This window comes from Eurypyga helias, unplaced genomic scaffold (assembly GCF_000690775.1).
Source record: "Eurypyga helias isolate BGI_N326 unplaced genomic scaffold, ASM69077v1 scaffold28449, whole genome shotgun sequence".
Lineage (NCBI taxonomy): Eukaryota > Metazoa > Chordata > Aves > Eurypygiformes > Eurypygidae > Eurypyga > Eurypyga helias.
This window is the reverse complement of record NW_010273160.1, coordinates 10,161-22,394: the sequence shown is the minus strand read 5'-3', so window position 1 is coordinate 22,394 and position 12,234 is coordinate 10,161. Positions and strand designations below refer to the sequence as shown.

The 12,234-nt window shown below is 37.1% G+C and overlaps 1 protein-coding gene across 1 annotated transcript in view; it reads left to right on the top strand.

Annotated features, from left to right (window-relative positions):
* The window catches only part of LOC104515427 (E3 ubiquitin-protein ligase UHRF2-like), a gene marked incomplete at both ends in the record, with an annotated part of 21,157 nt that overhangs the window by 5,010 nt on the left and 3,913 nt on the right, over window positions 1-12,234 (top strand). The window contains one exon of the mRNA XM_010159390.1: window positions 2-111. Within this exon, the coding sequence (XP_010157692.1) occupies window positions 2-111 (110 nt within the window). The remainder of the gene's footprint in view (window position 1; window positions 112-12,234) is intronic.

The window sequence follows — 12,234 nt, the reverse complement described above, 5'->3', positions numbered from 1 at the left end:
TCAAGATCATTCTAGACAAAATGCAAATAATTTGGACAGTAAACCATCCACATCTTATTCAGACTGTATGGACACTGATGAAGAAGCTATTTATCATATCAAGTACGATGAGTAAGTGCTCCTGATACTATTTTGAGGACATCACATGTTGTTACTTGGTTTGTATAAACCAAGAATTTCTTGAAGAAGCTTGGAATCAAAGAAAGCAAGTTCAATATTGCAACCAAGAAAAAATGATTTAAAAATACATAACACAATTCAGTTGGATATATTGAATCCAGTGGGAGTAGTGATATTTTTCATGCCTAAATACTTGTCAAGTATTTATTTCTTTGTCTTTATGAAACTTAAAATCCATACTTTTTATATAAGAAAAAAACCCTATATAACTGGATTTTTACTGTGGGTTTTTCCAAGTAAAGTACTGTTTTAATTTTTTTTTTTTAAACTATTCCCTGTGTATATTCAATTCTTCTCACTGGAGCTGAAGGAGAACTCTCAGAGCAAATTTTGTTACTTGATTTGGATCAGTTTTATTCCAAATAGAACAATTGTGCACAAAATTGCAGGTTTGCACTTTACAGTAAAGACATGTTATAGAGCACTTTGTGGCTGAGGGCATGAAATTGCCCTCTCTCCAGTTCAGAAGCATTAAGGGTGGGTTGTGTTTTTCTCTGTTTTTTTCTGTAGTAAAAACAAATTCCAGAGTCTGCAGTGTGTGGGTGGGAAAACCTGAGTTCGGAGGGATTTCTTATTTATGAACAGGTTTTGCACCACTTAATTTGCCTGAGGGATTGTCTGGATTTTTATTTTAAATAACCTCTGTTAAAGCATTAAGTTAAGCTTCTAAAGAAATAAACTTTAAATGAGTTGAGCATTTCTAATTTTTCATGATGAGATTAGTAAAAATACTGTAGTTTGTGCAATATAAGATGAAGCTAGAAGGATGCAATGTATATTCAGTATTGAGTGAAAGTAGGTATTTTTAGAGCAGCTTTTTCAACTTTTTTAACTCTGAATGTGACTTGCATAGACCACTTCTATTTCTTGCTCTTAATAGTAGCAGATATAACTTGATGCACTACTAAAACTGTTCAGATTCTGTATCTGCAAGTTTTCTATTTAAAATTTTAAGAGATTTTACAGAGATGGAAGTAGAAATTAAAGTATTGCATTAAATATTGCAAGAAATACATGAAGGTAGCTTAGTCAACCAGTATGATTAAACTGAAAATATTTTCTCTTGAAATTACATGTCTATTGTGTTGCGATTTGAAAAACCTGGCTTTAAGGTTACCTGATTTTTACAATACTGTGGGTATATGTAAGTTAGCTGTGAGCAAATGTTTCTGAGAAACAGTGTAACTGTTGCAGTGAAATTATGTTCCTTATTTTGTAGGTGCAGGGTTTTTTTCATGTGTTAAAAGTACAGAAGTAGAAAACTTTTCACAACAGGTCTGATTTTTCATTGTCTTATTCATACTAAAGAAAAAAAGATTGACCTTTATTTATGTGTACTTCGGGGTTTAGCTGTTCCCTTTCACCAGGTGGAGACTGTCCTTTTACTGTAAGATTATGTATAGCAACTGTATATTCTTAGCCGACAGAATTTAAGTAAGGCACAGAAACAATCTTTCAAGGTAGTCATTGAAGTCAGTTATTTAACTGATTGGTCTTAGATATTGTCAGTTTGAGCTTTAGAAAAGAAAAGCCATTTGAAGGCTTTCTGGAGAGTGAGACGTACATTTATGCTGATAAATATACTGTAATTAGATTAGTTTGTTTCTGGTGCACTCAGTTCATAGTCAGTAATTACTTTGTGCCTTTTTTACTCTGCCTTGTCTGAAAGACTTGATGTTAAAGGTTGGTAAGCAAAACTATTCTTAGTCTTCTGGCTTTGTGGTGGGTTGACCCTGGCTGGAGGCCAGATGCCCACCAAAGCTGCTCTATCAGTGCCCTCCTCAACTGGGCTGGGGAGAGAAAATACTTTGAGAGAAAAAGGGAAAATGCCATCAAGAGTTTAAGGATAATTGCAGAAGAAATAGGATACATTGTTAGAGGAGGCACTGTTCCTGCTTCTTCCCATGACTTACCTTTGTAATGCTGTATGTATAACAATGAAGAGATGTGTACTGTAGCAAAGTCTTTAAGGCTTGGCATTCTCTAGTCTGTCCTTGCTGTGTTGTTTCAGAGAAGATCTTCTCCCTTTTATCTCCTAAAGGTGGTTTTCTTGGGTGGCATAATTTCAGCTCTGCCTTGCCTACAACAGGTATATTCTTACAAGACATGACAGTTATCTGAAACAGAATAGAAATGGCTTACAAGTGGATGACGTAAGTGTGGTGCCTGTAAAACTATAATAATTACTTTGATGTCAGAAGGACTATGTTAAAGGTGGACACAGGTCCACAACTACTTAGACTGTCAGTTTGTATACTGCTGCTCCATCTCTGCTTGCTGTCCTTCCATTTTGGAAGAAAAAAAATCAAAAGAAGGTTACAGATGAGGGATAGGTCATCTGCAGTGCATTGAATTGGTCTACTGCAGCCCTTGGACTCTGATCCAAGGCTTCATTGTGGTGAATAGTAAATATACTTTACTGTATCACGCTTTGGGCTAGGCTTTGTCTGTCCCCTAGCAGAAGAAGAAAGTGCAAGCAACAGTGGTGTGGTGTTTGGTTTTGGGGTTTTTTCCCCCCTCCCCTCTTTTCCATCTTGGTGGCTGGAACCAGTAATGCTAATAGTGATGTTTATGTAGGAGATACTGGAAGTCTGTGCACCCCCATCTGGGGACCAGGTCTTGCATCATCATAGGTCCAGTTCTTGCAACAAAGTCCTGTAGGGCAGACCTGTCCCTCCTTGCTGTCTCCAAAATACACAGATCCATGTTTTCACTCAGATGAAGGCCTGAAACCGTTCTTTCCTTTTTCTTAGCTGTTCATGGGTATTCAAACTCTATTCATAGATTCAGATCTGAATATGTGTTGTTTGACACCATCTATCTTGGAACTGTGTAGCTGGGAACTTTACCCAAAAGTAAAGCTTCACCTCAGTAATATTCTCTTAGTCTGTGCTTGTTCACAGAGTTCACCTTTACCCTTAATTGCCTTACTAATTTATACACTTCTCTACTTTGAAGTTTTTTTGAGGGTGGTAAGAAAATCTGCCAAAGAGCAAGAAGAACCAATTAAGAATTGTAATCGATCAAAATGTGTCCAGCAGTTGTGACGTGTTTACCCTCATCAGCCAAACAAGATGTGTGGCTGTGCATGGAGGACGCTGGGTCCATACTTGCTTGCTGGTATGTTCCACAGATGATTCTTTGATAGTAGAACATATTTAGAACAGTGTCAACAGATCTCATGTTCATCTCCCTTTGGTTTTCTAGCCAGAAAAAACTGGCAGACCCATCAGGTGAAGGATCCAATTAGTCATTAATTCTGTAGCTTTTAGGTCACTCACTGTTCTCTGAAGAACAGCTGTTTTTAAATGACAAAGCAGGACTTGCCCTTCCATTAAGCGAGAAAGCTGTTTTTAGCAGTGGTGCCGCTGCTAGATTTACGTATTGCAAGTCCTGTGCAAAACTTAAACCACGTTATTTTGCAGTTTTAGGTTTGGTAAAACCTGCTTTTACCCAATGCTTTGTTTATAAGAGTGTACCCCCTCTGAGGGGCTGAGTTTTCATTTGTCCCTCTCTTCTTTCCACTTTAGTGAATAGTCTAGTTACAGTGAATGCAAAAGGGAAAGATACGGCAGAGTTCGTCTAGCAAAGAGTACAATTAAGAGAAATTAACCTTTCTAGGCAAGAGCTTAGTTATAATAATTTTGAAGGGATAACTACTTTAGGGCTAAACGGAACACTCCTACCAGCTGTGACTGCTACAGATAAGGAAGTACTGCATATCTATCCTGTTGCCTACAAAATCAAGGAGGGATGACTTGTTCCCGTTGCAGTTTCTCTGTCCCTTCTCCCCACCCCTGTGGCAGTACGCCTAGCATTTAGCCAAATTGCTGCAATAGTTGTAAGGCCCCCATATTTCTGCAGAGAAGTGGTTCTGCTTATAGAAAACTTAGTGCTGTTTGGGGGGAACAGAGCATCCGAGTTCTGTTTTAATGGAGTCACAGTTCTCAATAAGCTGAAAAACTTCAAAGGCATGTGGTGCTTGTTTAAGAGCCCTAAATTCATCAGTGACGGAGACCAAGGTATCTGGCTTACGAATGCTGATCTTCAGGTGGTACAGACTGTTGGCATCCAGTTGTGTCTGTGTTTCTTTTGCCTGATAGTCCATCTTATGCATTCAGTTTCTGCATGCAGCCATTTCCCTGGAGGCAGCATTGTTTACAGGTGTGGTCTTATTTCTGCAAGGGTTGTCTTCCTCCCCTTCTGCTGCTTTATTCACTGTATTTCCATTTCACCTTTGCATTTGTTGGTATTACAAAGAGCCATTAAAAACTTGGAAGTCAAGGGTAAACTGTCAGTTTCGTACAGTGCTATCACATAGTTCTTTTGTTTTCTGCTCTGTTCTATTGACCTTTAATATGGAAGAAGATGGTAACCTCTGTTGAACAGAAAACAGTCAGTCTTATTTGTGAAGACTCATGAGGAATCCAACACATGCTTAGAACCTAAAGTTAGCTTGCTGAAGAATGTGAAGACACTTCAGTAGCTTAATGCGACATGACATATCTTAGTGTTGTGTCATAAGAAAGTTTGCCTCTTCCTCTTACCTTGCTCTATTTTGTATTTGTTGCTTGTTCAGCACTTGATACAGTCCACTTAGTTTCAGGGAGACAGTTCTCGCACTTTGTGAGTGTTACCTTCTTGACAGTTAGCTCTTCCCTGAAGTAGTGGACTTATTTACAAAGAAATGCTGTCTTTTTCTTCCTTTCCCTGATTAAGTCGTTTGTAATAAAGGCCTTCCATTTAAGAAGGGCCTCAACAGTAGTCACAGGAAGACTGGATGTTTTTGCAGCCTGAGAAATGCCAGTATGCCTACCTATACGCCAGTAGAGTTTTAGTGTGACTCACATGTAGGTAACTTTTTCAAGGCCATATTGTTTGGCTGATGAAACCCCTCTCAGGTTTTATATCAATCAAGAGAGAAGTTTAAGTCTTGAAGTAATATCTGCATGATGTGTCATAAAATACACTGTGGTGATGTAATTATTTATCTAAGATCTGGAATTAGTCTGAAGTCTCTTTATTTCTCAGCCCAAGTTGTTATAATCAAGACTGTTATGTGTAGGTTGTGTGTTGGATGTTTTTATGATCTTTGAGAATTTATACGGATGTCTGTCTTCGATGTTATAAAGAGCTTCTCTGAAAAGCATTGTGTGGTGGCATGTACTGTGAGTTACATGCCCAGCCTGATTCTGGCAATTTAGGTAGCCAGATGGCCATTACTGTTAGTGAGGATTCATAAAAGCTTTACCAAGTTCCTGGATCTATGCAGGCAGAAGCTTCTCTACCCCTCAGTTTTTAACGTTTCATGTTACTAAAATAGACTTTGGCATTGTTGGTGAACAGGAAGACTTTAACCTGATGTACTTAACTTTCAAAGTACATTAGGGTTCCTGTTGTCCATTAGTGTCCCTCATCAAACAGAAGCTCTTTGGTTGATTTTTTTGTTTGTTTGTTTGTCTGATGGATCTTGAGGATTATGATTTTAGTCCTTGTTTCCATAACAGTACAGCATCTTTCAGTTGGTTTCCCATGTTCGTCTCCTTGCACTTAGTAAAGTTAATGTTCCCTCTGGGTTTGGTGAGAGTGCTGCGTTCTCTTGAGGGAACCTCATCGTCAATGGAGTATAAAACTGATCGTTGATGTTAATCTTCAGAGCTGGTAGCAACCAGCTTGCTACTTCTGTTCTTCAGCAAGATGACTTTCATTATTTCTGTCACTTCTACAGGGAAAATGACAGCATGCCTGTGGATTCCAGTGTTTGGTGTTTCTATTTACTTATTTATTTTTATATATGATAAGATTTCTTTTGAGAAAGAAAGTCTGGGTTTTGACTTAAAGTGAGATCAACCTGCTTCTGATTCTGGTTAGAGAACTAGTTTTCCTATATTCTTCTTAAATTGTGTAGCTTTTCATAAATTTTGTAGAACAGGCATCATGCAGCTTGGCTGGGACCAATTATTTCAGATGGTTCCTACATCTCTTTCCGCAGCTACCTGGAAGATCTAAGGATACAGCAATCTTAGAGATGGTCTCAGTGAATGATAGTGATTTGAAAATCTGTTGCAGGACTACTAAGTCAGGGCTTAAGTTGCGATATACTTTCAACTCTGACATTATTAAAGAATGCCAGCATTCTGGATATCTGTAGAATATTAGTATTGGCTATGACGTGTTTAGAAACTATGCTGTCCTTGCATGTGATCCTACAGTAATTATTGTGTTACGATTTGGAAACCCACTCTGTCTAAACTATGCGCTACTGACTGACTGTATTTTATGGTGTCTAGGTAGATAGCAGAGGTACTGTATCTTATTTGGAGTGTGGAAGTTCAGTAGAACTTTTGCACAGACAGAACAGTCAACTTTGAATGGGTGAACTTTGCACATGGCCTGGCAAAGCAGGCCTAATCATGAATGTGGCTTTTCTAGGGTGACGCCCTCACTTACACTCTAGGTATGCTGACCCATGTTTCTTGTACAGAACTCGATTAGGTAGTTGCTGCTAGTGATGCATTTGTGCACTCCCTGTACCGAAAATACAAGGTGGGAGGAATGGGAAGAGGAATATATGTGCAGGTCTGTGTCTGCTACAGAATGAACTTGAGTAATGCATTTCTGAAAGAATAGAATTACTGATGAGTAGTCCATTTCATTCTTCAGTGTGAATAATTAAGAACAGCATTAATTTTCTCAGTATCTAATAAGGTGTCTTCTTACTGGTTCTGTCCTTAAGTTGCTGCTTGGGTTGCATCTAAATAAAGAGCTTGTGTTTATGTACTTTATATGCTTTTGTCAAGTAGTAGTATAATTAGGACCTGTAATACTCAAAAATAAATTCATGTACTGTTGTACTAAACTTCATAGAGTCATTTAACAAAAAGGCATTGCTTATCCAAAGAGATTACAGCCTGCTTTGAAAGTAAAGGCATGTAAGGATGTGCCATTACCATACCTGTAAGACTCAGTCAGTGTATCTCTCTCAGTAGCCAGTTAGTCTTCCATAAGCTGTGTAAAATGTCATAAAAATAAAAACTTGTGGAAAATACCACAGTAATTTCAGTCCCTCAAATTGCAAAGAAAATGCAGGAAAAGATTAATATGTGTGGTTGCTTGTAATAGAAGGGGACTGATCTGTGTGGTCTGGGACCACCTGATGGGCTCCTGTGTTTGTACATGTAAATCAGATTTATTCAGTTATATCAGTGATAACTTTCTTTTTGAGATGGAAGGTTTGCTATTAAACAGTACTAAATGCATTGACCTGTCAACTCAATGCTCCTGTGTTTTCACTCTTGTTTCTGCCTCTGTCTGAGAAGCATATGTAAGATTGACTGTCATCTTTACTATTTTTAAGCTTACTTGCTTCTCCTTCTGAAGTGTTTAAGTCATGTTAGGGGCATAGGTGTGTCATGCTAGTTGAAAGAGATACAAAATTAGGAACTTGGGCAACAAACTTTATTTGGACAGATAGGGAACAGTACAAGACGAAAAAGCTGTTAGGAGGAAAGAAGTTGGGAGGGAATCCTACTTCAATTTTTTTTTTTTGTTTGCTCATTCTTCAGATGTCATCCTGCTCAAATGGAAGACAAATAATTCCTGTATTATTTCATGTTTTAGGAGCTTTAGAAAGTCTTTAAATGCAGGAGGAGAAGGTCTTTAAGTACAAGGGGAGTTCTCATAGTCAAGAAGAATATTCTTTTCATTTAAACCATTTTCTTATGTATCAATTCTGTTTATTCAGGGCTAATCAGGGTTGCAGACAGTAAGATAAGCTCACCTTGAAAGTGGTGTGAGGAGAAACAGTTGCCAATTATAGCTAAAGATATTACTTATAATTTTTTATAAAGAGAGGAAACATAATTAAAGACTAAGCATTTTGTTGGGAACACATAGCCTAGCAGTCTATGCTCTGTCTTGCTGTAGCCCTTAACCTTACCAAAAGTCTTGCCTATTTCAGGTGAGTTTCAGTTCTCATTTGTATTCCAGACTATCATCATTTTTTGAAAAATAATGTATTTGTGCACAATTCTGCATTCTGTTTAAAAATGTGTGCTGCCATATAGGTAAAAAATTTTATTCATCCTGTATGTTGTGTAAGTAACATGCAAGACACAGGTTGGTAGTTGGAGAGCACAAAATACTCTTAGAAAATGAGAGAAGTTCTAAGTACTACCTGGTCAACAAAAATCATCACTTTCCCTTTGAAAGTGACTCCTTAGCTGAAGAGATAGTCCAGAGGATAATAGTCTTAAACTTGCTATTCCTTTCTTAAGGAATAGTTCGAAGATCAGACTTGCTTAGCAGGTATATTTTTCAGAATATTTTTAATGTGAAATGTTCAAATAAAGGTAATAGGCTGGGTTTAATAGAATATATCTCTAAATTCACACAGGTGACATTGTTGATAATATGAAGACCAAAGTCGTCATAGGCTGTCGTTAGATGAGGTGGCCACAGCTTCTTCCTCTTACCTTTTTTCCCAACTGTACACCTGGTAGTTAAGTTGCATTGAATTTGGTGTTTGTATGGCTGTACACTGAAGTGTTCTTGCTTCCTAATACATCTGAAAACTAGTGTTCACAAGGGGAATATTACTGGTTTTATGTCTCTGATCCAAGCAAATGAATTTGCCTAGTGTCTGTACGGTGGGGGCAGAACGATGGAAAGAATGACAGATTATTTGACAGGGAGCTACTTTGAGCAGCATTAGTGAATGTGCGTGATGTGAACACTTCTGTTTTGTCTTCTGTGAAGAAATACCAAAATACATTCCCTTACACTCAGTGTATTTCTCAATTATCCCTTGTATGCATGTTTAACTGAAATACTTGCCTTCTTTATTTTTATTTTTATATATATATATGTGTGTGTTAAATAAAGAAAATAATGCATATCAGGAAGGTGTATACTGTCAGATTCCTGGCAGTAGTCTCAATAGTTGAAGTGAGGTCCCTGGTGAGTTGTTTATTTGAAGTATAGTAAGTTAATGTCTGGAAATAATGAAGAAATGTCAGGAGCTTCATTATGGAACCTGTTATCTTTGGCTTGTATTGGCCACTTCAGAATTTTAGAGAGGAAGAAGAGCGAGAGCTGTATTGTCTGCCTAGTGGAATCTTCCCTTAAAACAATATTTTCATAAGGGAAACACGTTTTCTTTGACCTTCTGTCAGTAGCAAAGTTTTTTAATAATTATTCAGAATGACTGCTTAGAGCATCTCTCGAAGCTGCATAATTTTGTTTTTCAGTTTCTATTGTTGGTGAATAATTTGTTTAATAATCTGTAAGAAAAAGTTTTCAATGAGTAAACAATGTTAAAACTACTGTCACATGCTAGTCTTCATTCTTTACATCCTCATTAGCAAAAAGATTGACTACTGCAAGGTGACTGTCTAGGCATATCAGTTCAAACTTTGGAAGTATTTTGGGGGAGTTGGCTGGATGCTACTGCTCTTCATTTTGAGAATTTGATTCCTTGTCTGATTTGCAGTGGCTTTTCTGACTCTGTAATCTGTGTTTTATAATCCTGTAGTGTTTGCATGTATTAAGTCTTCAGGGTTTTGACATTTGGCATTAACTGTAAGGCTTTGATTTCTAAGGATGTATACACTTCTGGCAAACTGAAAAATAAATAGTTTGAGAAGATCCAGGTGTTTCTTCTGCCCCTTTAGAAAGCATATGAAATGGAGGGAAGCTTTGACCTAGTGGTTGTTCGAGAGAACTACTGAAATGTCAACAGTTAAAACTTTTTTTCTCCCCTTTACAATTGATACTTGGCTGAAAAAATGGTGTGGTCAGACTCTTTCTCATTCTTATTTATTTGTCTTTAATTAGCTCTAAGGGTTCTCCTTGCACAGTCACAGAACTGAACACTTGAGGAAAAGTATTTTTCTAAAAAAACCCCAAACAAAACCAAAAAACCAAACAACAAAACCAACTTTCAGTAATCGTGTGACCTGTGTCGCTAGCTAGTGTAGTAAACCTGTAGTGTGGACACACTTTACAACCATTTTGTATTAAAAATTCAACCTTACGTGTATTTCTTACAGTTTCTGAACTTTTGTTTTTATACTATTGCCAGTTGGATACTCTGAAAGAAGACAGTGTTGTTCACAGAGTGCAGTGGTGTAAGCGTGAAAATTAATTTTTCTTAATACTCAGAACTAAAATCATTAAGAAAGTAAGATGTTTCTCTTCAGGCTATTAATCTGGTTTCTCAGTGTTTAAACTGCTTAATTCTGTTATTGTTAGTTGTTAGGTAAGGTTTTCAAGATCTTCTTGTTTGCTGTTACTGAAGCTTATCTTTGATATTCATTGTTCCTTCCAGTCCATCTTTTGAAATATCTCTATTCTTGTAACAACAGATGATCAGCCATACTGGTCTTCTTTTGGAAGTGCAAACACACAGCTTTATTATCTCTGTGACTTTTTTCTTTATTCATTCGTAATTGTGGCTTAGATGCTCTTCCAGTATAATGTCACTTGCTTTCTCAAAATACTACAGCAAAATTATGCTCATTATTTCCGCAGGCGGCAAAATTGGTAGGGGGTGTTGGTGGTGTGTGTGTAGTTTTCATTCAGATTTACCTCCTCTGAGTTCATTCCTTTTCTTCTTTTTGTGCCCTTCTGTTCCTTCATTTCTGGGTGTATATGGAATGACTCTTTAAGTTTGTTGATTGGGAAAATAAATTTTACTTTATTCTATCTATATTGGAAAATAACGAACTAAGAATTGCACATCTGCAATAACATTCCTTACCATAGTATGGAGAAGTTAGGGGAAAGTCTTGACTGTTCCAAGAAATCCGTCTCCAGTTGTTCTGGTAACAGCTGGGAAAAGTGTCAAAGGGTATGTTGCAAGTTCTCAGTAAATTGTGTATATCCTCACACAGAACTAATATGTTTTTTAGTATCTGACCATTTCAGGAATGAGCAGATTCTGGCCGTAGCCAAGAAACCTTGGAATTTTTACTTCATGGGTAATTCTTTGCTATGGAAACTGTCTACACAGATAGGAAATCTTCAGAAATCCTTGTTACGCTAGTGTTAGTATTTTACAGTTAGAAATATTATGGGGAAAAATAAAATTACAGGGAAATACAGCTTATTGGTGAACAGGGAACTTCTTATAGGACAGTATTCATTAAACTGTTATGATTATGCTTATTGTTATGATGTCTGCTTTTTTCAGTATTAGTTGCCAAGCGTCATGAAAAACATGGAAAACCAAGATGTCTACAGTTGTTTTAAGTTTAAAGGTTGTGTCATATAATCTTTTTCAACTGTACCAAACTTATGCTAGCCTAATTAGAACACTGATGTGAAAATCTTTGTTTTCTCCTGGGGGTCATCTTAGTATTTTAAAAGTAACTCAATAAATAAGAAAACACTTTCAGTAAACATTCATGTCTATCAGTAGTCCTTTATTATAGCTTGTTGGAATGAGTTTTTCACTGAAGAATTACGGTTTGTGACTGTATTTGTTCTTTGTTGTTCATCTACGTAAGTCCGTGTATTGCCATTTTGTGATACTGTACTTAAATAGTACTCTTGCATGTTTAAGAGATTAGATTTTAAGCTAATGTGGGATTTTTATAAATAACGTGTTCAAGTTTGGGAACATTTTCCAGTGAGAGTGTGACACTGCCATACGCAGGTAAATTGTAACATTAGATACATTTGAGGGCACAGGTTTACTGTGGAAGTACTGTTTCCTTACTGTTTAGTATAATGAGGAATAGTAGTACTGTCCTTAATATGTAGCTTGACTGCAATTTTGAGCCTAACTCAAAAGTTTGTGACAAATTCTGTTTCTGTTGCTCTGCCTGGGGTGTCAGTTATGGACAAATACGAATTGCAAAATATCTGCTAACGTTCATGGATGTCCATAAAAATACATATCTATATGTGAAGGCACAGCAGCAAAACATTCAATGCCTGGAACCTGAGATAAAAGAAAAAAAAATCATAGAATCATAGAATGGTTTGGGTTGGAAGGGTCATTAAAGACCATCTAGTTCCAACCCCCCTGCCATGGGCAGGGACACCCTCCAC